Source organism: Elephantulus edwardii, unplaced genomic scaffold, assembly GCF_000299155.1.
Source record: "Elephantulus edwardii isolate Elephantulus edwardi_28Jun2011 unplaced genomic scaffold, EleEdw1.0 scaffold00024, whole genome shotgun sequence".
Classification (NCBI taxonomy): Eukaryota; Metazoa; Chordata; class Mammalia; order Macroscelidea; family Macroscelididae; genus Elephantulus; species Elephantulus edwardii.
In genome coordinates, this window is record NW_006399774.1 from 21,927,817 (window position 1) to 21,955,096 (window position 27,280).

Genomic DNA, 27,280 nt, shown 5'->3' on the forward strand with positions numbered 1-27,280 from the left:
TAAACCAGGCTGCTCCTTGGAGGAAAGGATTCTGAAGATTTGTCTGACATACTTTGGACAATCTTGTAAGGAGGGACCAGTCCTTGGAGAGGGACGTCATGCTTGGCAGGGTGGAGGGACAATACAGGAGAGGAAGACCCTCGATGAGGTGGATTGATTCAGTGACTTGGGTAATCAAGGTAGGTGTGTCATAGACAGTGAGATTGGCACAGGACAGAGCAAGTTTTAGGGCCGTTGTACATAGAGTTGCTATGGATTGCAGGAGACTCGATGGCACATAACAATAACAATAATAGCGGGGTGGAAACGCCCGGTCTGTGTGAAACAGCGTGATGACATTCTCTGCCCTCCCTGGCCCAGCCTCTCCACACCCCATCTGTACTCGCTAACCTGGCATATGGGACCCCACAAAGGAGCCGCACAGGGGAACCCGTTAAATGAGAACCACACACAGGAACTGCACATGGGGGCAGACGGGCTGGGTAGACGGCTCTCCTGGGCCCTCCTCTCGCCTGGCTTCTCATCAATTTTACACCTGATCTCCCTGCCCCATCTGTGCACTGACTTCAGTCTCCTATGAAGACATCACCATGGAATCTTCCGGAAATGATGGTGCTCCGCAGGGACCCACAGAGTAGGGAGGCCTGTACCTTTTAGAAGCCAGGGCAGCTCCATCTCTCAGATGTCCCCATGTGGGTCCGCAATGCCAGCTTTCAGACCGGCTACTGTAAGGACCACCCAGAGCCCCTAGAGGTCCCGTGGAGAATGAACAAGAGGACGACCCCAGAGAGATCATGTTCTTGAAATGAAAGTGGACAGTGAAGAAGCCATGCTGCAGCGCCCACCGCAAAGGGCAGTGGGCAGCTGGCATCTGCAGTGTAGACACGGGCTTCTCCTTACACCTCAGTCTCCTCTGATTACCAGGGGGCAGCCTCCAGTCACCGCATGAAATCAGGAGAGAGGATTCACTGGGGAGTAATCATTAAATGAAGCCAGAGTCCTGGTGGCACAGTCGGCTGAGCGATGGGCTGTCAGCTGGAAGCTCAGCAGTTTGAAATCACCGGCTGCTCCGTGGGAAACAAGGAGGCTGTGAACTCCCGTAAGAGTGACGGCCTCGGAAACCCTGCGGGCAGCTCTGCTCTGTGCCGCAGGGCTGCTGAAGGTCAGAATGAACCGCACAAGGGCGCCCACCTTAGGGTTTTGTGTGAAGTGAAACATAAGTTTACTTGAAAGTCATATTTTCATCCTGAAGATCTAGAAACTGTTGTTGTTGATTGCCTTCGAGTCGAGCACGACTCATAGTGACCCTATGAACAAAAAGCCTGAAGCCCCTCTACAAGTATCAACATTTATCAAAGTTCATAGGGTTTCTGGAGGCACGTTATCTAGAAGCGGATGCCACTCCTGCTTCCAAAGAACTATAAATAGGACGATATTTACTACCATCACAGATCTATAGATAAGAAACGCAGCCAGTTAGGGACATTTCGTAAGTCACGGTGACGGGAACATTCTCCACCTTACTAAACACATTAGAGGCACAGAGTAGGAAAATAACAGGTTTTCTGTAAAAAAACCCAAAACCACCAAATACCAAAAAAAAAACAAGATCCACACTCCAACCACCCCTGGATCAGCGTGCATTTGGCCCCTGGTGCATCTGGCTATAAAAGCCATTACCTTGTCAAAATGGGTTAAATACACATTTTTTAGTCACATTTCCTTCCCTTTGCTTCTAAAAATCTAAGCAGAGCTGAGACACCCCCCTGATAAATGCACGAAGAGCCCTAAAACATGAAGAGAGAGTTGCGTTTGCCTAGAACTGAAACTCAGCAGGTGGAAACACAGGGGAGGCCGTGGGGACACTGCCGGTGTGGCAGCTCTGAACGGGAGTGCTGACCAGCGGAAAAACAATTGGCTCCATAAACTTCAGCACAAAACACGAGGAAAAGCACCAAGCCCTTCAGTGGGCTCTGAGACCCTCCCAGGAAGGACAAGAACAACAGTTCCAAACGCAGCGTGTCCGTTGTCCATTGTGGGCATGAATGTGGGCCCTGTGTGCGGGACCAGGGGCACCAGGCGGCCCTGGCCCGACTGGGGACTGACCCTCGCTGGCCACCCTTGAGCACACGGGGAGCCCGTCAGAAGAGAGCCCGCACCTTACCTTCCCAAGCAGCAGCCGGGTCATCTCAGCCAGGAGCCCCGGCGGGCGGGCGTGGGGGAGCGCTGGTGTGTCCAGCAGCCTCTCCTGCGTGGGCTGCAGACAGCATCTCCCCGTGTCCCCTCCCTCATCCCCCAGCCACTCAGATCACAAAGCAGAGCTGTGGACGTGCGGCCTCCCAGCGGGAGGGGGTGGCACATGGTCTGCAGAGGAAGGCAGAGAGGGACTGTCCTCGGGGTGCCTGTCCCTCCTGTTCCAGGACGCGTCATTTGGCTGGCTGCACAGCCCGGCAGCCTTCACGACACCTGGACGAGCCCAGCTTCTGGAAACTGGGGCAGCAGATGGATGGGGACACGCTACGGGGCAGCCAGAAGTGCCCCCCCAAGTGCCAGGTGTCCTCTGACATGGCCCCCGGACAAAGGAGGAAACTTCCCAACCTCCCACCAGTGTCCTCTCACGCGGCAGGGGAGCTGGGCGACTTCAGGGAGCACCTGTTAACTGAGGGGGCCCTGTTCACCGAGGGGCCCCCGATAACAAACGTGGGGTGGGGTCACAAAAGGTGGTGTTCATCCCTCCCAAGAACACTCAGTATAGATGTACACATTCACTGCCCACCCACAGCTCACGCCTCAGCGGGTTTTCAGAGGCCGTAAATCCCATAAGAGGAGGCTGCCCATCCTCCCACAGCGCAGAGGGGCGGCTGAGAGATGAGAACTGTGTGACTTTGCGATCGCAGCGCAGCCTCTTACCATTGTGTTATCACACAGAATTATCCCAGGAAGCTGGAAGCGGTGGGAGGCAGAAACCTGTCAGCAAAGGAACGTCAAGTACCTCCTGCCCACAGAGAGGACAGACAAGGTGAGGCAGCACCTGCAGAGGCGGAAGGCTCGGGACCCCTGCAGGAGCGAGGTAGCGCGTGGGGCCGCTCTCCTGGGCCGCCCTGTGGTCATGTTGTTGTTTGGTGCCATCGATTGGAGTATGACTCAGAGCTGTCCTTGGAACAGCAGATCTGAGCCCTGTCCCATCCCGTGCCGTCCTCACAATCTCGGACGCACTTGACCCCGTTGCTGCAGTCACTGTGCCGTCCACCTGGTCGAGGGTCTTCCTCCTTTCACTGATGCTCCACCTTTCCAAGCGCTGCCTCCAGGGAGCACCTTTTCCAAGATTTACCTGTTTGTTCTTCCAGCACAGAATGGCTAGCACTCTTCTCCAACATCACAGCTCAAAGGCATCAATTCTGTCGTCCTTACTCATTGTCCAGCTCTCAGATGCATAGCAAGCATTCTGAAAGACCACGATCTGGATCAGGTGCACCTTAGTCCTCAAACTGGCATCACTGCTCCTGCGCGATTTGGAGAGATCCCTGACTAGACTGCCCCAGTGCAGTATGTCTCTGGATCTCCTGACTCCTGGCACAGAGGAGGTTGTTGTAGATCCAAGGAAGGTAAGTCGTTGACCGTCTCAGTCATTTCCACGTCTCTCATTAATTGCTTATGGTCCGGTGGTAAGGATTTTTGTTTTCTTGATGTCGAGATGCAATCCATGTTGATGGCTGAAGTCTGTGATCTTCTGCAGCAAGTAATTCAAGTCCTCCTCACTTCTCAGGAGCAGAGTTTTATCATCTCTGTAACTGTGCACGCAGCCATCGGTTATTCGCTCTCTGTTGAAACAGGTCAGGCGGCGACTTCCAGGGTGTCAAGTGCCCGGCTACCTGTTGTCATGGTCTTTTGACAGGGATGATGGTGTGACACTGGGCAGCGTTTCATTCTGTTTTTGAGGGTCACTGTGAGTCAGAGGCCCACAAAGGCCGCCAGCAGCAGCCTGGGGCCAGTGGCCATGTCACAGAGCGGCCATCACAGGCAGCGCTGACTTCAGAAGAGCGTCCCGTGGTCCTGACCCGGTCTGTAAACTGTTACTTCCCAATAAACCCTAGCATCGTGTGTGCTGTCTGGAAGTTCTGCGGGGCCACTGCAGCGAGTTAACAAACCCACAGGAGAAAACACGGGAGGGTTAGCTCAGCGTTGGAACCGACGGGGAAGTAGGAGCCGGGCAGGTGGGCACATGTCTGACCACGAGAGGCAGCTCTGTGCTGCCCACGTAGATGGGGTTCGCCCCCCCCTGTGGAGAGGTGCAGGTCAGAGGCTGCAGTCTGCAGGCTGGCCACAATCCTGACAGGGAGCTCCCCCGGGGTGCGGCCCCTCAGAGCTAACAGGAGGGAGAAGTGGACAGAGCAGAGGCCTGAGCACCACCGAGCGAAGAGCTGAGCGTGTGCTCTGGGCATCCGAGTGGGGAAGGCTCTGGACAGCGGGCACAGCAGGACACATGGAGGTCTCCTCGAAGGGAATGTCCAATCTGCAGATGCTGAGGAAACCAGGGCCTTCCTCCAGAACCGACAGACAGCACCTTCCCTGATCCCACCCTGACTGGCTGGCAGGCCCCCAAACATGAGAACAGACCTCTGATAAACCCTTGGGGTATCCCTGCGACGAGGCACACAGGAACCAGGGCCACTGAGGGCATGCTCCCTACACCCTGCTCTGCTTGCAGTGATCAAGCCAGTGCCACCAGCTGCCCTCCCTGGTCTGGGATTCTGGGGTCTGTCATGAGTCCTCCTGGGTTTCAGTTCATTTAAAGGCCTGTGGCTTTCATGAACAAAGACAATGTCCAGACTCAACCCAGGAGTTCTGTTTGCTGTGGGGTGGGCAGGAGGGAGGACGCGCAGACATTGCCCAAACACTTGGGAGTGAACGTGAAAGTCATCTCTCCAGCCCCTTGAGACAGACGTCCAGCTGGTGTGGGGCCTGTGGGGATGGTCTCACAGTGCAGGCCCCCACCAAGGAAAGGGCTACAAGTGGGGGCTACTTGGAAGTACACTTTCCTCATTATTTTACTCACAGGGGGGAAAAAAACCCCACCCTACAACAACAATAAAGGCTTGTTAAGAGATAGTCCAGACATCTTTTAAGGATTGATCTACCTGTTCTCTGACCGTGAAGAAGAAATTTCTATAATTAAACCAGGAGCTTATCAACAGCTTGAAAAAGAATTCACCCACACTGTGAATGTGAGGGCAGCGTGGCCTCTGCAGTCGGGTGAGGGTGGCAGGGCGCTGACGTCTCTGCTGTTATCTGTGGACATGGAAGTCTGGTCCCCATTAGATCAGGGGACATGGCAAGGAGCTTGGGTGGTGGCAAATATAACCAAAACATCGGTGGTTCAGACCCACGAGGGGCCCCATGGCTGAAAGATGTGGCCACCTGCTCCCGTGTGGAGTAATGGCCTTGGCACCCCGTGGGGCAGTCCTTCCCACACCTGCTCCCGGGCGGGGTTCCCACGCCTGGCTTCCGGGCGGGGTTACAGCCTCAGCACCCCGTGAGATGACCAGAACCGGGCTGTTCCTCACAGCAGCATGGGCACATTCCCAGAGCCTGAGGGCTCTTAGTGGCATAGTGGTTAAACATTCAGTTGCCAGGCAGAAGTTGGCAGTTCAAGCCAGGCGGCCGCTTTGTGGGAGAGCAAAGTGGCAGCCTGTTTTCTGCGGAGACTCGGCCTTGGGACCACAGCGGGTGGCTCTGCTCTTCCTTCAGGGTCATGGGAATCAGCATCGGCTCACGATAGTGGGGGCACAGAGGAGCTCAGGCCCCCCAGCACCCTGTGCCTGAATGGCTGCGTCCGGCACTGGGCCTGTGTGTGTCCGCTCTGGTGGCAATGAGCGAGGTGCTGAGGGCACAGGAACGCAGGCAGAGGCCATGATGGGGGCAGGGAGACACAGGCCCGAGAGATGCTGCTTCACGGCCAGTCACCTGCAGGAATGGGTCCACTCAACATTAGGAGAACGGAGAGGGAATTACCCCAAGACTCGGCGCTTTTAAAAATGCATGAGCCACAACTATGAGATTTCGTCTCACTCCAGTAAGAACAGAACAATTTAACAGAGGAGCAAACAACAGATGCTGGCGAGGTTGTGGAAAAACTGGAACCCTTATTCATTGTTGGTGGGAGTGTAAAATCGTGCAACCACTGTGGAAGGCTGTATGGCACTTTCTCAAAAAGTAACAAATAGAAATACCATTTGACACAGCAATTCCTCTACTGAGAATATATCCCAAAGAGACCATAACTGCCACCCAAACAGATATATGCACACCCATGTTGACTGCTGCTTTGTTCACAATAGCAAAGAGTTGGAAACAACCCAAGTGCCCATCAACAAACAAATGGATAGAGAAGCTGTGGTATATTCACACAATGGAAGGAATACTACACTGCATTGAAAAACAAGGAACTCATGCAATATTATTCAAAATGGGTGACTCTGGAGGACATTATGCTGAGTGAAATATCTCAGTCACAAAAGGACAAATATTGCATAGTGAAACTGTTGTAAAACGGGACTGACATTGGGGTTGGTGGGAGACTGAGAAAGATGGGATAAATAATTTATACTGCATTGAAACAGATGAAAGAGAACTGTTTAAAAGGGATATATGATTGGGTATTATTGTCATGATAGGTGTCCAGAACAAAGGTTGCATAGTGGAGTGGACTTGGGGGAGGGATTGTATAACGATGAGAAAATTTTTTTTTTTACTTTTCAAAGAGAAGAACGAACTGGGGCGGGGGAGGGGTGGGCAGGGAGAAAAGTACAACAATGAATGAATGGAAATTCAAAGTCTCTGTAAACGTTCATTAAAATTAATAAAAAAATGTACACACAAACACACACAAAAGACAATGCATTAGCCAAATGGGACTGAACTTTGGTTGCTGTCTGTGCAATGGAAACCTTTCCTTTTTAATGAACTCTAATCACAGGAACCTGCAAGCATGTGGACTGAATTTTCTCATGTTGCCATGGTGATAAATTGCCTTTACTTTGCCAAAGTGGGGTGGGCGAGGTGGACCTGCGTCACACAGGCAGGTGTGTGCATCTTCCAAACACATTTCCCAGATATTATTTTTATTTTCTTCTTTCAAAATCATTTCTGTGAAACATGCATTTGGGAGATGGAAGAGAGAGAGAAATATAAAATATGGAACAAAACTTAAAATCACAGAAAAGACCAGATGTACTGGTGACGCAGAAGCAGATGGGACACCGGGACTCAGGCTGGGCCTCACCCGGGGCCTGGCTCAGCCCACATGGCAGTGGTCATTGCTGGAGGCCACACACTGACTCTGCCTCAGGCAGCCCCTGGACAACAGCCCTGACCTGAGACCTGCTGTGGTTACAGCGGTGTGCCCTCCCCAGGAACAGGCCCAGGAGGGACCCCCGGTCCAGCACAGCACCATCTGCCTCCTGGCTCCTTCTGTTACTCCGTCTTCCTCCCAGAGCCTGGGACCTCACTAGAAGGCACCCCAGGGTAACATCAAAGTCCTGGCACCAACCCCACCTCATGCGTGTGGCTGGGTCGGGCTGCGGGACCCAGGTCTCATTTATGTGCAGAGATGCGGGAAGGTGTCACGTCCAGTCTCAGTCCAAGGTGGCCTCCTCACTTCAGACTCCAGACAAAGAGCCAGGATGGCAGTGCAGGAACACGGGCACAGCGCTACTATGCACTTGGCTGCTAACCAAAGGGCTGGTGGTTCGAACCCCCCCGCCAGAGACGCTGTGGGAATAAGCCCGAGCGAGATGCTCTCACAGAGATGCAAACTGGAAAAGAACACGGGGCAGTTCTGCTGTCACAGTCACTGAATCGGAATCGAGTCCCTGCCAGCAACAATAACCTGAACTCCGACTCTCCGGCCCTCAGAGGTGGCTGTCGGACCACAGAGGCCTACAAGTGGTCACGCCAGAACCAGGCGAGAAGCCCACTGTGCTAATGTCACCCTGACGCTTGGAGTTCACTGTTGACCACAGACAACTCCAGTACACAGACATGGATGAAGGTTCACGGCAGGGACTGAGCGTCCACCTGCCTCCGAGAGGAAGTGAGGCTCAGAGAGGTCACACAGCAAGTGGGATGCAGAGGCCTGAGCTCAGTCCCCCCTTCCTGGTCTCTGCCACTCCCATCCTTCATGGGACAGAACCCCCAGTCATATTCTATAGATGCCATTCTCTGACCCTGGACCACAGGGGGGCGGTGTGTGTGTGACAGAGAGAAAGAGAGAGAGTGACAGTGTGTGTATGTGTGTGACAGAGAGAGAGAGAGACAGAGACAGAGTGACAGTGTGTGTGTCAGAGAGAGAGACAGACAGTGTGTGTGTGTGTGTGTGTGTGTGACAGAGAGAAAGAGAGAGAGTGACAGTGTGTGTGTGTCAGAGAGAGAGAGAGAGAGAGTGACAGTGTGTTTATGTGTCAGAGAGAGAGTTTGTATGTGTGTGTGTGTCAGAGAGAGAGTGCGTGTGGGGGGGAAGAGTGAGAGTGTGTGTGTGTAAACAGAAAGAAGAGGCACGTGGTGTCCCCCACCCCCCAGATCCCAGTGGAGTACCTGGCAGGTGGAGTGTATAAAGCCAGGTTCTGTGGAAGCCACCTCCCTAGTTGTCAAGTTCATCAGTGATTGTGAGGACTTGAAGCACTTGTTACAGAAGGTTAAACACTGCAGCCTTCAAACTGGATTGCATCTCAGTGTCAAGAAAAGAAAAATCTTTGCCAATGATTCAATAGGCAGTATCATGATGGACAGAGAAAGGACTGAAGCTGTCAATGACTTCATCTTACTTGGATCCACAATCAATATACATGGTACCAGCAGTCAGGAGATCAGGAGACATATTGCGCTGGGAAAGTCTGCAGTTAGAGACCTCTTCAAATTATTGAGGCGTAATGATGTTAGTTTGAGGACTAAGGTGCATCTGATTCAGGCCATGGTCTTTTCAGTCACTTCCTGTGCCTCTGAGAGCTGGACAATGAATATATATGACAGAAGAAGAATGGATGCCTTTGAGCTGTGGTGTTAGAGAAGAATGATAAATAGAACAAACCGGTATGTCCTGGGGAAGGTGCAGCCAGAGTGCTCCTTGGAGGCAAAGATGATGAAGCTTTGTCTCCTACTTTGGGTATGTTTCTAGCAAAGGTCAATCCTTGGAAAGGGACTTCATGCTTAGGAAAGTAGAGGGGTGGCAAGTGAGAGGAAGACCCTTGACCAGGTGGGCTGATGCGTTGACTGTGGCAATGGGCTTGAGTGTGTCAGAGATGATGAAGTTGGCACAGGATAGGAGAGTTCAGATCGGTTGTTCAGAGGGCTGCAATGTATCATATTTGACACCTAATACAACAACTGAACGGGACGGCAGGTTTCAGAGATACCACATGCCAGGGGACACTCCACCTGCCTGTCAGGGTCCTAAGCTGATTCCAGGGCCATAGTGTCCCCAGTTCCAACCCTAAAACTCTTCCCACTCCACAGACAAGCTACCACAACGTGCCCGCAGATGGACATGCCGGTGACCAACAACGGAAGCAGGCCTTCTCGCACCATGACCCCAGGAAACCCCTTCCTCTCTGCACGACTTCTGGGAGCAATTAGGAAGACAGAGTGGCATATTATGCACAACCCCAACTCCAGACGGATCAAAGAGCTCAATCTAAAACTGAAAACTGGAAAGATCATCATATATAAAAAATAGGAGTAAACTATGGCCTCTAGTTTTAGAAGAGACCACACCAGGGATATCATAGCCAGTGTCAGATGGATCTTGGCTGAAAGCAGAGAGGACCAGAGGAATGTATGTCTGTGTTTCATTGACTATGCAAAGGCATTTGACTGTGTGGATCACAACAAACTGTGGCGAACTTTAAGAATGGGAATTCCAGAATTCTCATGCAAATCCTATACTTGGACTAGGAAAAAGTGGTCAGATCAGAGAAAGGAAACGAAATTGTTCAAAATCAGGAAAGGCGTTCATCAGGGATGTGCCTTGTTTCCATACCTTTTCAATCTATATGTGGGACAGATCATACAGAGGCTGGGCTCTATGAGGAGGAGTGTGACATCAGAACTGGAGGAAGACTCATCAACAACCTGCATTATGCTGACGACACAACCTTGCTCACCAACAAATGAGGAGGACCTGAAATGTTTGCTGCAGAAGGTTAAACGCTGCAGTCTTAAATATGGATTTGAGCTCAACATCAAGAAGACAAAGATTCTCACCACTGGGCCAAATGGCAGCATCATGAGAGACAGAGAGGAGATTGAGATTGTTAACATTTTCATCTTGCTCAGCCCCACAATCAGTATTGTTGGCACCAGCAGTCAGGAAGTCAAAAGACAAATTGCATTGAGGAAATCTGCTGTTAGGGACCTCTCCAGAGTGATAAAGAGCAATGATATCAGTCTAGAGATTAAGGTGGTCCTGCTTCAGGCCATGGTCTTTGCCGTTACTTACAAATTGAATTCTTATATGCATGAAAAGACTTCATCAAAAGAATAAAAAGAAAACAAATGGATGGGGGAAAGTATTTGACAAGGCCATATCAGACAGCTTGCTGCTGTGTGACCAGGTCAGCTGCTCTGTCATGGTCTTCTAAGACATGCTAACATCTAGCAAAGTTGTCATCAGAGGGACAGGACATGAAGACTTCTGCACTACTTTTTAGGGTACAGAAACCTATGTACAACACCAACAACTCAGAATATTAAGCCTGCTAAGATACAAGAAAGTGACATGTGACAATTAAATAGTTCATTATTAACACCCTTGGTACAAGCAGTCAGGAAATAAGGAGACGTGTTGCACTGGGAAAATCTGCAGTTAGAGACCTCTCCAAATTATTGAGGAGCAGTGATGTCAGTTTGAGGACTAAGGTGCATCTGAGTCAGACCACAGTACCTCTGATTACTTACTATGCATCTGAGGGCTTGACAATGAAAAGGATGACAGAAAAAAAGAATTGACATCTTTGAGCTTTTGTGTTGGAGAAGAGCACTGAACAGTCCATGGATAGCCAAGAAAATTAATACATATGTCTTGGAGAGGGTGCAGTGGGAGTACTTTTTCAAGGCAAGAATAACGAGGCTTTGCTTCATATACTTTGGGCATGTTGTTAGGAGGGGCTATTCCTTAGAGAAGGACATGATGCTGGGAAGGGTGGAGGGTTGGTGAAGGAGAGGAAGACCCTCAACCAGGCAGATTGACACGGTGACGGCTGCAATGGGCTCTTGTGTGTCAGGAAGTGTGAAGATGGTGCAGGATAGAACAGGGTTCAGATCTTTTGTTCACAGGGTTGCTATGAGTTGTACTTGACTCAATGGTGCCTACTGACAACAGCATTTCATTACTGATGAAGTTCAAAGGCTATTACATGTCATCATCAAGAAAACAAAAATCTTCCCCACTGGACAAACAGGAGACATCATGACAGAAGGAGAAGAGATTGAAGTTGTCAATGATTTCATCTTGCGTGGAACCACAAACCCCTTTGAGAACAGCAGTGGAGATACGAAGGCACGTCCTGGGGAAATCTGCTTCATTCTCCTCAAAGCGCCAAAGAGCAAGGACGTGAGCTTAAAGAATGAAGTGCGCGTGACCCAAGCAGTGGTCTTTTCAGTTATTTATAGACGTCTGAAAGTTAGACAACGAATACAGAAGATTGAACAAGAATTTCTTTTGTAAACTGTGGTGCTGATGAAGAATCAAGTGCACCACGGATCATGAAAAGAATAAGCGAGCCTGTTTGGGAAGAAGTGTAGCCAGATGCCCTCTGGAAATGAGGGTGCTGAGATGTCATCCACAGACCTTGGGCGTATCATCAGGGGAGCCAGTCCTTGGAGAAGGACATCATGCCGGGCAAAGCAGGGGGTCAGGGAAAGAGAGGACGCCGCAGTGAGCGCAGCCAAGAGCACTGGTGCAGGAGGGGACCCCAGGGGGACACAGGGCGGAGCAGGGCTGCCTTCTGCTCTGAAGTGCGTCACTGAGAGTGTAGAATGACTTCACAGCACCTCACAGTGGGCACATCAGAAGGCTCTGATCTCTATTCTTTTCAAAGGGACGTGTTTGAGCAACCTCACGGCCTTACCTGCATATCAAAAGAACAGGCTGCTTCAGAAAAGTTGCTGTTGTTATGTGTCGTCGAGTCACCTGTGACTCACAGCGACCCAGTGTACAACTGCTCTGAAGCCTGCCCTGTCCTGAGCCAGTCTCACTGACTCTGACACACCTACCCTCATTGGCCCAGTTACTGTGTCAATCCATCTCATCTGGGATCCTCCTCTCCTGTACTGTCCTTCCACCCTTCTGAGTATGATGTCCTTCTCTAAGGACTGCTCCCTCCCGGACACATGTCTAGAGTAAGTGAGATGGAGCTTCAAAGTCCTGGCCTCCCAGGAGAAGCTTGACATTAGACACTCACCCTCTGCAGGCATCAGGGTCACCAAGATTGACTGTGGGCTGGGCCGGACCCATTGATCCTGTGGGGTACATGCAGCTCTGTCTGGGGACTGGTGTTCTGTGCCTTCACACGGCCTTCTGTAGGACAATGACTGGCCTCTAACTCTACCCTGTAGGAACCCAGGGTGGTCACGGCCATGGCTTTGAGGAGCCAGGAGCTGAGGGGACAATAGCACTGAATCCGGGTGGCTTGGCAGACACTCAGACTCTGAGCTCGGAGAAAGTGGGCCACGCTCTCCAGAGCTCAGAGGAGGGGAAGGGGCTGCACCAGCCCAGCTGAAAGGCCTGAAGGACCTTCCACTCCTTCTGCTCTGGTGCAGATGAGCTCACAGACAAACGAAGACGCCTCCCCTTGGGCTTAACCTCCTTTGTGTCTTCATTTGCTTTTTGTTAAGACAAAGAAGAGATGCAGCTCACTGCTGCCCCGGAGGAACATGAGCTCAGAAGGGGTCAAGTGCACAGAGGACAGCCCATTACAGTGACGGTCAGGCCAGCAGCCGCGTGAGGTCCTGACAAAAGAGCTCGCATCTCCCCCAGGTTACCTGGGAGCTGCTGGCCGGACCCACGCTAGGCTTTTACCAGGAGACACTTCACTCTCTCAAAGGGGAGTAAAATGTGTGTCTATGCTGTGTATAAACTGTGTGTAAAACCACAGACTTCGCAGAGATTACTAAGAACACATGTGGAGGTGGAGTGGGAAGGGGAGCGGAGATGGAGAAAGAGGCCAGCAGAGAGGGAGGCGTCGGGGCTTCAGATCAGCGCTGGGCTATGACAGCAGCATGTCCCCCGTGGGGGCTGTGCTGCTAGAGGCCAGGTCAGCCATGGAGGATGGGGGCACACATGGAGGATGGGGTCAGCCATGGTGGACGGGGTCAGCCATGGTGGACGGGGACACACATGGAGGATGGGGTCAGCCATGGTGGACGGGGGCATGCATGGTGGACGGGGTCAGGCATGGTGGGCAGGGTCACAGATGGTGGACGAAGTCAGGCATGGTGGACGGGGTCATGCGTGATGAGTGGGGTCAGGCATGGTGTATGGGGTCAGCCATGGCGGATGGGGTCAGGCATGGTGGACAGGGTCACACATGGTGGACAGGGTCAGGCATGGTGGAGGGGGACACGCATGGTGGACGGGGTCAGCCATGGAGGACAGGGTCAGCCATGGTGGACAGGGACATGCATGGTGGATGGGGTCAGCCATGGAGGACAGGGTCAGGCATGGCATACGGGGTCAGGCATGGTGGACGGGGTCATGCATAGCGGATGGGGTCAGGCACTGTGGATGGAGTCAGGCATGGTGGACGGGGTCAGCCATGGTGCACAGAGTCATGCATGGTGGACAGGGTCACGCGTGGTGGATGGTGTCAGCTATGGAGGACGAGGTCAGCTATGGTGGACAGTGCTCAGTGGAGCTTCCAGAATAAGACAGGATGCTCCGTGGAGGGAAAGAGGGATCCACTCCTTCTCCCATACTGGAGGCATGTTTTCAGGAGGGCCCGTCCTTGGGAAAGGGCCATTTGTCTGGGAACAGTGGAGGGTCAGAGGAAGAGAGGAAGCCCCTGAAGAGGATGGATGGACACAGGACTGTACCAAAAGGTACATATGTATATTAGGATCATAAGGGTAGGCTCACTGTGAGCCGGAGTCGACTTGCTGGCACCTACAGCTATGAACAGACACACATAGCCTTTCAATACGGCCCACCAGTCAGTCAATGTCACAGGCATCCACAGTCCACACAGTTCTAAAGAATTCAGAAATCCTGCTGGGAGGACGGAATGCAGCCAGCAACTCCCAACCTCACACGTGTCTCCTGGGTCTGTTGCATACAAGTGATAGAGCTGCCGGGAGCATGATGGTGCATAAATACACACGCGCGTGCACACACACACACACACACACACACACACACACACACACACGAACACGATGGCGCAGAAATACACACACGCGCACATGTGTATACACACACACAATGGTGTACAAATACACACACAGAAGAGCATGATGGCGCAGAAATACACACGCATGCATGCACACAAACGCAACATGTGCATACATGCGTGCGTGTACACACACACACACACACACACACACGAAATGCCTGTGTGACTGGCTTGTGCGTGTGCTGTGCTGTACTTTTACCTAAAAGGCTCACGGGTAACGGAGCTGTTGAGACACGTCCACGGCAGCATCAACTCACACGTGTTTCTGGAGGGTTGCCGAGCTGTGTGTCTGTTTCACTGCTCTCTGAAAATATTAAAAGTGCATCGTGGCTCCCACATGTCCCTGAACCGGTGCTGGTGACGGCAGCAGCAGGAGACACAGAACACGTGTGGGCTTGGAAGTGAATTGAAAGGTCACTGGGAGACCAGGGCGCACGACTGCCCACGATTGTCACACTGGACGATTCAAGGCCTCGGAACACAGTGGGGGATTCTCCAGCTGTCACAGACCCCCCCCCACCCCCACGGAGATCTCCAGGTTATACCGGAACACGAGAGAGACCAGGGCCGGCTGTGGAGAGATGCTGATGGCGCGACTGAGAACCAGATGCAGAGGGCAGCGCTCTCCACATCCCGAGGCCACCGCCGAGCACAAGTGTCCCTGTCATTCAGGGCGCCCATCACGTAGGTTCCCCATCACGCAGTGTCCCAGTCACACAGTGTCCCAGTCACACAGTGTCTGTTTCACGTATCAGGGTCTTGAAGTAGATTGTGTACACACTTATGTAGGTATAGATGTGCACATACACACATGTACACGTGCTCACATGTATATAGATGTGGGGCCTACACATTCTTACATGTGTGTACATGCATGTGTGTCTATAAATGTATGTGCATTGTCCCACCTCCACATGCACATGGAGTAACTGAAAACCCCATGGCTTGGCTCAAGTACGCCTTCGTTTTTTAAACCACCTCCTTGCTCTTTAGCACTTTAAAAGTTGTTGTTGTTATGTGCCATCGAGTTGCTTGTGACTCATAGCGACCCTATGTACAAGAGCCCTAAACGCTGTTCTATCCTGTGCCACCCTCGCTGTCTCAAACACATTCATTCCCACCACTGCACTCACAGAATTGATCCATCTCATCAAGGGTCTTCCTCTCCTGCGCCGTTCCTTCACTCTCCCAAACATGATGTCCCTCTCCAGTCCCTCCTTGCAACATGCCCAAAGTATGTTAGACGAAGCTTCAGAATCCTTGACTCCAAGGAGTATTCCAGCTTCACCGTCTGCAGGACAAACCTGTTTGTTCTCCTAGCAGTCCATGGTATATTCAACACTCTTCTCCAGCACCACAGCTCAAAGGCATCAATTCTCCTTCTATCAACCCTATTCACTGTCTAACTCTTTGATGCATAGCATATTAATTGCGAAGACTATAGCCTGGATCAGGTGCACCTTAGTCTCCAGCCTAACATCGTTGCTCTTCAGTACTCTTGAGAGGTCCCTCACAGCTGACTTTCCCAATGCAATTCGTCTCCTGATTTCCTGGCTGCTGTTACCAAGAGTGTTGACTGTGGAGCCAAGTAAACGAAAACTGTTAACTATCTCAATCTCTTCACCATCCATGCTGATGCTGCCAATTGGCCCAGTGGTGAGAATCTTTGTCTTCTTGATGTTGAGCTTCAATCCATATTGAAGACTGCAGTCCTTGACCCTCAGCAGCAAGCACTTCAGGTCCTCCTCAGTTTCAGCAAGCAGGGTTGTGTCATTGCATAACGCAGGTTGTTGATGATTCTTCCACTAATCCTGATGCCACATTCTTCCTCGTACAGCCCAACATCTTGGATGATCTGTTCTGCATACAGATTGAAAGGATATGGAAACAGAATACGTCCTTGAAGGACCCCCTTCTTGATTTTGAACCATGCAGTGTCTCCCTGCTCTGTTCTGATGACTGCTTCTTGGTCCAAGTATAGGTTTTGGATTAGCACAATGAAGTGTTCTGGGATTCCCATTCTTCTCAGAGTCAGCCACAGTTTGTTATGATCCACACAGTCAAAAGCCTTTGCATAGTCAATGAAGCACAGATAGACATTCTTCTGGTACTCCCTGCTTTCTGCCAAGATCCATCTCATATTAGCTATAATATCCCTAGTCCCATGACCTCTTCTAAATCCAGCCTGCACCTTTAAAGGTAGATAATGAATTATTCTTCCGTCATGAAGAACTGATGCCTCTGAGCCGTGGTGTTGGTGAAGGGTACTGACAAACACGTTGGTCCTGGAGGAAGTGCAGCCCGGGTCCACTTCTTAGAAGCAGGAATGCAGAGCTTGGTCTCGCAGACTTCGGGCATGCTGTCAGGAGGAACTCGGAGGCTTTGGGAGCAGCCTTCACGTTGGGGAAGGTGCAGGGTCGGTAGAGAAGAGGAAGACCTCAACAAGACGGACTGGCCCAGTGGCTGTCACACGGCTTGAGTGTGTCGGGAATCATGAGGATGAGGAGGGGTCAGATCTGTGGTTCACAGGGTCAATACGAGTCAGAGTCGACGCAGAGGCACCTAATAACAACAGTATACACAGTATATACAGTATACACAGATAGATTGTTTTTGTTGTTAAGTGATGTCAAGTCAATCACAGCCCATAGTCACACTGGAATAATTGATTGGAACCTTGTCCTGCCATGCCATATAAAACTGTGCAAGCTGGAACCTGTGTAAGGTGGACACCTTTCAGAGAATGAAAATGACAGTATTAGCCACTAACAGAAAACAGCAGGAAGTGGGCACACTGTCCACTGCTAGACGCGGACAGCTGTGCGAGCAGGCCGGAGGTCATCCCGTAGGCTGGCCCTCCCAGGCTCTCGGTGCCCGGCCGTCAGGACAACACTCACCAGCTGGCCGCATCAGGGCTGGGATGCCTGGGCCAGCATGGGCAGCGGACCCCCTGCCCCAGACTCCAGCACACAGCGCTCTCACAGCTCACATGACACCAGCAGCACTGACTATGAGCTGTCCCTGACTGCGTGAAGGCTACACTCTGAGTGCAAGTCGCCCCAGGAGCCACCAAAGGGCCTTCACAGTTGACACATCCAGCAAACGCACACGCAGGCAGGGAGGGCAGCAAACGCCGCCTCACTTACCTCGGCTGCGGCCTGGGTGTCCGGCAGCGCTGGGTCACTCTTGCCCTGGAACGAAGAAGAGTGTCCGTGAGTCCCCGCCCCCTCGCAGAGCCCTGCAGAGCCCGTGGTGGCAGATACCAACCGGGCCTGGGCGCCTCTTGCTCCTGAACATCAGTCTCCACATGACGGTAATAATCGGAGGGGCTGCCTAGCTCTCGGGGCGCCCTTCAGCAAGAAGAAGGGAACTTGTAACTTTGTGCAACTTTAAAACGCAGCCAAAGGAAATGATGATGTTCTAATCACCAACCTCAAAACTCAACCGACGGAAGATCCGAGCCTGCAGACAACATGCTCCCCAGGTCGGCCAGTCACCTCTCAAGGTGGCAACAGGCCGCCCTGCTACTGCCATGCGGGCTGCTGCTGGTCACCTCCTGCTCATGGCGACCTCGTGGACAAGAGGACGCAGCCTGGCCCACCGTGTACTGAGTGCCCCCTTAGGGGTTGTCCCCCAGCACCCCTATGTCTGGCTGTGACCCTGAAGGTGCTCACTGCTGGTTCTCATAAAGCGATTGCCTGGCCTTCCACTGACACCTGCCCACCACAGGTGACCCTGGGGCATTTCAACCACCTGTGGCCTCGCTTCCAGCATCACAGAAATCTGCCTGACAGCACAGCACAGTGACTGATGGACGGATGTGGGCTCTAGACAGTGGAGGAAAGCAGTTTAAACTACAGGAAAGTGGAGGCTTTGAATCTGCAAATAAACTCCCAAACCCCACCCCACTCCCACTGATTGGTTCCAGCTCAGATCTCCAGGTCCGGAAACCCTGCGGCAGTTCCACTCTGTCCTACAGATGAGCAAGCTAGCCAACATATACCAGGGCCCAGGCGGGGTTAATCACAGGCCTCAAATGAACACACACACACACACACACACACACACACACACACACACCCTTCTGGGACACTTTATTCTTCCATCTGACAACTGGATGATGGTTAAGGATGACAGAAGGAGAATCAATGCCATTGGGTCGTGGTGTTACAGAAGAGTATTGAATATCCGTGGACTGTCATGAGAACAAACATTCTCTCCTAGAGAGTGTGAAACCAGGGTGCTCCTTGTAGGTAAGAAGGGTGAAAGTCCATCACACATACTTTGGACATGTTGTTAATAGGGAGTGGTTCTAGGAGACGGATGTCATGCTTGAGAAGGTGGACGGTCAGAGAAAGAGAGGGAGACCCTCAACCAGACAGACTGACACAGTGCCCGTGACAATGGTTTGCACATAGCAGAGACGTAAGGACGGCTCAGAACAGGGTAGGTTCAGATCCTTTGTGAGTCTTAGCCAACTCAACAGCACCTAACAAGACTGACAGAGAATCTGACTTTTTGACAAGGTTGTTTCAGGATCTTTGAGACAGAAAGAACAGGTATGCTGTCTCTGCGTGCACACCCGCTCCTGGGCTCATGCCCTCTGACAAACAAGAGAGGAAGAGAAGAGGCCGACATGTAAGTGCATTTCTTTTGCCCTGTGTGAAGCTTTGTGGTCTGATGTCAATACGAAGCTGACTGGCATTACCTCTGAAATGAAACCGAGGGCTGGCCTGCCGCCGGGTCTCCCTCGCAGGTGTGCTCCCAGACAGGTGTGCTCTTCTACAAGCTCCCACTGGGTGCGGAGGCCTGGGGAGGCAACCACTGAAAAAATCACAGCCTTCACCTGCCCACTCCCTCCTCCAACACAGCTGACACAGGTGTGGACCTGACGGGCCTGATGCAGGTGCGAATCTGACGCAGGTGTGGACCTACATGACACACATGTAGACCTGACTCAGATGTGGGCCGGATACAGGTGTGGCCCTGGCACAGGTGTGGACTTGGCGCAGGTGTGGACCTGGTGCAGGTGTGGACTTGGTACAGGTGTGAATGGACCTGACACAGTTGTGGACCTGGCACAGGTGTGGACCTGAATCAAGTGCTGATCTACACAGATATCACACCCCAAGTATGAGGAGGCCCCAGGACTGCACACCTTGCCCTGATGCACACATAGGTGGCCGAGGTCTCCTGGCCCTCGCTCAGAACTGGGATGTTCCTTCCCTTCTCGTTCACCTGGCTCCCAGCTGTAAACGGGATTACTGGGGAACTAAACAGACCCACTAGAGGGACCTTGTGATGAGATGGTGAGCCCGGTGCCAGTCACCCCATTTCTGCCAGCCTCCTTCTCCAACACCCCTGTTTCTCTCCACAGCCAGACTCCAGGCCTGAACTTGGATTGATAGCAAGGTCCAGCTCTATAACAACACCCACCCCCCGGATGCTCGCGGGTCACTGTAATTCGGGACGGGCAGAGAGCAGGCTCCTTCATCCCTGTCCTCACCTTTGAGGACCACGGGGGCCAGGTGGGCAGGGCCAGGAAGGGGCTGGATGGAATGTAAAGGGGACTTCCTACCAGGAGAGGACGCAGCCCCACACCAGCAAATTCGACCTAGCGCCCGACCCCCTGACCAGAGCCCTGAGGCATCCTGAGCCTAGACAGACCTGTGCAGTCCCTTCCCCAAGCTCACCCGACCTTCTTGTCAAGATAGACTTGGAGTGGTTTTTATGTGGCCACAGCTAGTCCACCAGGAGGACAGCAAGAGAGTAGAGATGGCACCAAGCCCAGCACAGGAGGCTCACCCCCCAGGATCCGGCCTTTGGACACAGAGGGAAACAGTGAAACCAGAGAGCATGTGTTCTTTATTGGAAATAAGATATTGGAGTTTTCTAGGCAAATCATCAAGGACTTTTTGGGAAAAAACCCCACGGATTAAATATTTTCCAAGCTTGAGAAAACGACCTCGTGACACAGATAGGTAAAAGAAAACGGCCTCATTGTCGCTAGACTTTCCCCTTCCCAGCTGAAGCCTTCCCCCAGTCCCTGCCTGTTTGTCCACTAGTGGAAAGCTGACCTGGTCCAGGCAAGACGCTCCAGGAGTGCCACCATGCACGAGGTGACCTGGACGACACACCAGGTGCCAGCGTGCACGAACTGACCTGGATAAAGCTCCAGGAAGGCCACCGTGCACGAGCTGACCTGGATGACCCTCCCAGGGTGCCAGTGCATAAGCTGACCGGGAAGACCCCTGCAAGACGAGGAAAAGGCCAACAGAACACTGCCCAGCCGAGACTTCTCCAGGAGGTCTGCTGAGCCCACAATCTCTGTACACAGCCTCCCACAGTCAGCAAGAGTCGCTGGCTTCTAATCGGAGAACTCAGGCCCCTGCATCCAGTGACCATGGCCCAGCTGATGGCTTCGCCCGCCCGCCTTGGGTTCTTGAGTCACGTACTCCCAGTCCGACTCCAGGCTCTCCCCGGCTCCTCTGAAGGCCCCAGTGCAGTGTCCTTGAGCACGGGCAGTGTCCACTGTGGGTGCCTCGGCTTCACCCGCCTGGCGGGGACTTGGTGGGGGCTGGTTAAGTTGGGCCTGGAGGCATGTAAAGCTGAGGGCACAGTGTCACCAGGCCAGGCCAGGCTGATGGAGAATCACTGCGCATGGTCCTTCAACACAGACCTTTGAGTTGACCGTTGGTTCTGACCCACCGGGACCTGCGTGTGTCAGAGAACAACTGTGTTCTACCAAGTTCTCAGGGCCTGAACCTCCACAAGGAGACTGCCAGGCCATTCTTCCGCAGTACCTCTGGGTGGCCTTGAAACTTTCCTTGAGCAGCCACGTGCCTAATCATCTGTGCCACCAAGGGATGTTTGTCGTGGCATTAGGTGTCATCAGGAGGGCTGTGGCTTAGCAGCCGCACAGCATAACAGCGTCCACTCCATCCTGCCTGATGCTCTAGCCACTGTGTCAACCCACTTCTCCGAAGGCCTTCCTCTTTTCTCACTATTTCATCCAGCAAACGTCCTCCTCCAGGGCCCTCCTGATTCCATGTCCAAAGTATGTGAGATGAAGGGCCGTCAGCCTCGCCTCTCAGGAGCTCCTGCCAGTGCCTCCTCCAGGACAGACTCGTTCGTTCTTCTGGCCGCCCGAGGGGCAGTCAGTGCCCCTCACCAACAGTGCAGTGCAGGAGCATCGGTTCTTCTCCGCTCTTCCCTAGTCACTGTGCAGCTTGCAGATATGTGTGAAGCAACTGAAAAATACCATGATTTAGAGTCTTTAAACCAACGTCCTTGGCCTTTACAGGGGTCCTGGATAGCAGATTTGCCCAGTGTAATAAATCTGTGATTTCCTGACTGCTACTAGCATGGGTAGGACGTATGGACCCAAGGATAATGAAATTCTTGACTTGAATCTTTCAGATCCACCTCCTGATTTTGACTGTTGAGCCTGTGGGGAGGCTGTTTTTTTTCTGGGTGCTGAACTGTAATCCATGTGAAAGTCTCCACTGTTTCAAGTCTTCTTCGCTTTCTGAAAGCAAGGCTGTGTCATCGGCAGAGCACAAGTTGTTGTTGAATCTCCCTCCCATCCTGACACCACATTCGCCTTGATATAGTCCAGCTTCTCAAATGATCTGCTTGGCACACAGATTGAATAGATATGGAGAAAGGATACAACCCTGACACACACCTTCCCCAATTTTAAACCATGCACTGTTCCCTTGTTCTGTTCAGACAACTGCTTCTTGATAGAGATATATAGATACAGATATAGATATAGATATAGATATAGATATAGATATACATATAGATCTAGATATAGATAGATATAAAGATAGATGTGTTTTACATGAGCACAATTAAGGGCTGTGGAATTCCTCATCTTTTCACTGGTAGCTATAATTTGTTATGATTCACACAGTTGAATGCCTTTGTATGGTCAATAAAACTTAAAGTAAACATCTTTCTGGTAGTTTCTGCTTGCAGTCAAGTTCCATCTGACATCAGCGATGACATCCCTCATGCCACAGCCTCTTCTAAATCCTGCTTGGATTCTTCACAGTTCCCTGTCAATGGATTATTCCAATCACTCTCACCTTCAGCATGTGATATTAACCATGTTGTTCTATAATTTCCACATTGTTAGATCAATTATTTTTGGAATGGGGACAAATATGGTCTGGTATCTGTCCTCCACACGTCTTGACATAACCTGGTGAGCATCCGTTTCTGAATCACTTCAATTTTTTACTTCATTAATTCCTGGGCCTTATTTTTTTCGCAAATACCTTCAGTGCAGCTTGGACTTCTTCCTTTAAAAGACTTGGTTCTTTCAGAAATGATTGGCTGTGGATTAATCTTTTTGCTATCGTAACTCCGTGTATTCTTTCTTTTTATTCTTACTGCATCACTCAACATTTTGCCCACAGTACTGCAACTCAGGGCTTCCATTTGCTCATCAGTTCTTTCAGCTTAGAAATTCAAGTTTATTCTCGCCTTGGGGTTTTCTAACTCCAGGTCTTTGCAGATTTTGTTGCTGTCTTCCTTTTGAAATCTTCAGCTCAGCATTCTTACTCCATCATCTCTGTGCTCAAGAGCACACTTTAGAGTCTTTTTACATCCATTTTGGTCTCTTATTTCTTTTCTGTCTTTTAAGTTCTTGTTTTCCTTTGTGGACGATGTCCTTGACGTCATGCCGAGACTCACCTGGGCTTTGGTTGTTCGTGCGTGCTGTTGACATCTTGTTAGATGCCCTTGAGTTGACTCAACTCACAGTGACCCTAAGATCAACGGCTGTGAACCCTGCCCTAACCTGTGACTCTTGGTCATCTCTGACACGCACAAGCCCACTATTACAGTCCCTGTGTCAAACCAGCTCATTGAGGATCTCATCCTCCTTTGCTGACCCTCCAACTTTCCAAGCACGATGTCCCTTTTCAAGGACTGGCCTCTCCTACCAAAATGCTCAAAGTATGTGAGACAAAGTTTCATAGTTCTTCTCTACAAGTGTACTCTGGCTGAACCTTCCCAAGACCTATCTAGTTGTTCTTTAGGCAGTCCATGGGATACTCAGCACTCTTATTCAACACCACAACTCAAAGGTATTGATTCTTCTTCTGTCATCCTTAGTCACTGCTCAACTTTCAGCTGCATAGCAAGTAACTGAAAAGATCATGGTTTGGGTCAGGTGCATCTTAGTCTTCAAATTGGCATCACTGATCTTCAGCACTTTGAAGAAATCCTTGACAGTAGACTTTCCCAATGCAATATGTCTTTTCATTTCCTGACTGCTGGTGCCAAGGGTGTTGACTGTGGATCCACGAAAGAGGAAGTAAATGACAATTTCATCTCTTCTTCATTTATCATGATGTTGCCTATTGGTCCAGTGGTGAGGATTTTTGTTTTCTTCATGCTCAGATGTAATCTATATAGAAAATTATATATATTTTTTTAAATCCTCTAAAGTGAGCATATCAAGTCCTCATTTTCAGCAAGCAAAGTTGGGTCATCTGCATAACACAGGTTGTGGACAAGTCTTACTCCAATTCTGATGCCACATTGTTCTTTATATAGTCCAGTTTCTTGAATGATTTGCTCAGCATATAAAATTAATAGGTACTGAGAAAGGCTATCCCTGACTCACATCCTTCCTGACTTTAAACCATGCAGTGTTGCCCTGCTCTGTGCATACAATAGTTCCTTGAGATAGGCTAATATTTAGTGAACCAAATATGTCCCTGAGATAGTTTCTAAATTCAGGTAGGTTAATCTCATGGCCATATTTTCACTCCCATGGACTTGTTTTCATTTTCTTCACTTTTAAGATTAAGCTGTAACTTCACAGAGTGTTGGCACATACTTTTTGGGACACACAGTTCATGACAACTTTTGTGACCCAGTGCAGTAACTTATGGTGTGACACTGCACCTCCCCATGGACTTCCTCACATACTATGCCAGACAGAATAGCTACCAATGTTTATTTCCAATTATAATCACAGACTGTTATACAATAAATATTGTTGTAAATTGCTTAAATGTAATATTTCTTAGATGTTATGAATACTAACAATAGAACTGTTATGTAACATTTTTCTATGCTTATTTGCCCCAATATCATAAGTAACTAAGTAGAATCCTTTTTTAATGTTTTCTTCTTCTTTTCCTTTTGTTATGACTTTATTTCCAAAAGTTATTGCTATAGGTTCACTGGTACTACTTACCACAACCCGCTGCTGAAACAACAGGAAGTTGTACAAAATCATCGACTAGAAGACCTTGAGCAGCGTGTGCAGCTGGCAAACGGGAATGTGTGGCCAAAAGCAGCTTTGGGACAGGCGAAAAGGCTCTCACTGAGCATGCCCAGAAGTTCAAACAGTAAACATGCATAGAGTTTTAGCCTGAGATGTACTGATACATGTTGAGGAGGCTTGAGAAGAGGTTCTGAGGTTCTTGGGGTTACAGACATCCAAGAAAAACTTGCAGGCCACTGCTGGAGAGCCTGCCCTCTGACCTCTGACCTCAGGCCCAGAAGTACAGAGGCCACAGGCTTTCCACCCTGAAGTCAGCCTCCTGCCTTGGCTGCTGGGCCTGCACTCCCAGTACCAGCCCAGGCGAGCTCAGGTCAAAGGCCTCAGACTGAAGCCCACAGGACACTGCTGCCAGTGCTGGAGAGCTGACCCCTGACCTCCGATCCCAGGCCCGGAAGTGAGGAAGCCACAGGCTTGCTGCCCTGAAGTCAGTCTGCTGCCCTTGCTGCCCCGCCTGCATTTCCTGCCCTGGCCCGTGTCAGTGCAGGTCTCCCACTGAAGCCCTCAGGCCACTTCTACCACAGCAGGAGGCCTGCTGGGAAAGCTGCTCCCAGAAACTGATATATAAGTAAGGGGCTGGGAACTCTTCACGCCAACACCACAGAAGCTCGCACACACTTCACAAAGAAACCCACAGAGTATCCTGACAGCAGACAGGATCAAACACTACAAAAAAGCAAAACAAGCCTTCTCCAATAAACAACCAGCACGAGAACCCAGTGAGAACCCTGGAGGCAGGAAGGCAGGTGGAATACACTTTTATGGAGTCCAGGAACCCATACTGAAGAAGGTACAAATGATGGAAGGGAGAAATTACACTATCAATAAAGAAATATAAAATTAAAACAAATCAATATAAGATATAGAGGGCATAACCAATATAGTTCAAAAACAATACAAAAATATGAAAACAAATGGCAATAATAAGAACAATGTTGAAGAACTCTTCATGTTGTTGTTGTTGTTATGTGGCCTTGAGTTGACTACGACTCACAGAGATCCTATGAACAATGGCTCTGCATCTTGCCCTGTGCTGAGCCAACCTCACCATCTCTGACAGGCCTGGCCCCACTGCCGCAGTCACTGTGTCAATCCATCTCATCCAGGGTCTTCCTCTCCTGCACTGATCCTCTCCTCTTCCAAGCATAATGTCCTTCTCCAAGGACTGGTAACATGCCCAAAGTACGTGAGACTTGGTTTCATCCTCCCCAGGCTAGATCTGGTGGTTCTCTTGGCAGTCTATAATATGTTCAATACTTTTTGTCAGCACCACAACTCAAAGGCATTGATTTTTCTTCTGTCATCCTATTCATTGTCCAACTCTTAGAAGCATAGCAAGTAGTTGAGAAAACCATGGTCTGGATTAGGTGCACCTTAGTCCTTAAATTGATATTATTGCTCCATAGTACTCTGGAGAAGTTCTTGACAGAGTTTCTCAATGTAACTCATCTCTTTCCCCCTGACTGGTGGTACCAAGAATGTTGATTGCAGATCTGAGCAAGATAAAATTGTTAACAACCTCTATCTTGTCTCTGCCTATCACATTCTGTTGGATCACTTTTCTTGAGAATGAGAGTAAAGAAGGATCTCTCTTCCAGCCAGTTAACCAGGTAGCTGTCATCCAGATTTCTTGGCACAACCTGGTGAGCACATTCAGGGCTTCGTCTGTTTGTTGTAATATATCAGTTGGTATCCCACCAACTCCTGGGCTCTTATACTTTTGCCAGTTCCTTCAGAGCAGCTTAAGCTTCCTCCTTGATTACCATTGGATCTTGATCATATGTTAATTCCTGAAATGGTTCAGTGTTAGCCAATTCTTTCGGTACAATGACTGTGTATTCTTTCTATCTTTTTCGGATGCTTTCTGGATCATTCATCATTTTGCTCATAGCATTTTAAACATTGCAACTGAAGGCTTCAGTTCTTCAGTTCTTTCAACATGTTAGAGGGACAGAAGAACAGGAGAAAAGGAATGGAACAGAGACTCAGTGAAATGAAAGACAAGAACATCAATGAGAACTTACTGGAAGATAAAACAGAGAGAAAATGGAAATAAAATAAAGAAAACTTAAGAATGATGTGTGATTACATCAAACAAAACAATAAAAGTGTGACTTCATTTCTAGAACAAGAAGAAAAGAAAAACAGCTCTGAGAAAACTGTGGAAGGGGTACTGAGAAAACGGCAAATGTCATGACAAATGGGGACGCACATATTTAGGAAACTCATGAACATCAAACACTAACCTCAAAAGAAAAACACCAACATACATAATAGTTAAATTCCCCAAGAGCAAAGACAAGGGTAGAAAATTATAAGCAGTGTGAGAAAATCAAAGAGTCACTTTCCAGGGAGAACAAATGAGATTAAGCTCGGACTTCTCAGCAAGAACTAAATGAGCAAGAAGACACTGGGATGAAACATAAAGCAGTAGGATGGCACACACTACAATAGAATGGCACATACAGTGGAGGGATGGTATATACAGTGGTGGGAAGGTACATACAGTGGTGGGATGGTATATACAGTGGTG

General features: G+C 50.3%; 1 protein-coding gene across 2 annotated transcripts in view; it reads right to left on the bottom strand.

Moving 5' to 3' along the window:
• Positions 1-27,280, bottom strand: part of RPS6KA2 (ribosomal protein S6 kinase, 90kDa, polypeptide 2) — a 336,292-nt gene that overhangs the window by 246,381 nt on the left and 62,631 nt on the right. Inside the window, exon 3 of one of the 2 annotated variants that reach the window (XM_006882783.1) lies at positions 17,616-17,632. The exons of the other annotated variant lie outside the window; for it this stretch is intronic. Coding sequence (XP_006882845.1) covers positions 17,616-17,632 — 17 coding nt within the window. The remainder of the gene's footprint in view (positions 1-17,615; positions 17,633-27,280) is intronic. 2 annotated transcript variants of the gene reach the window in all.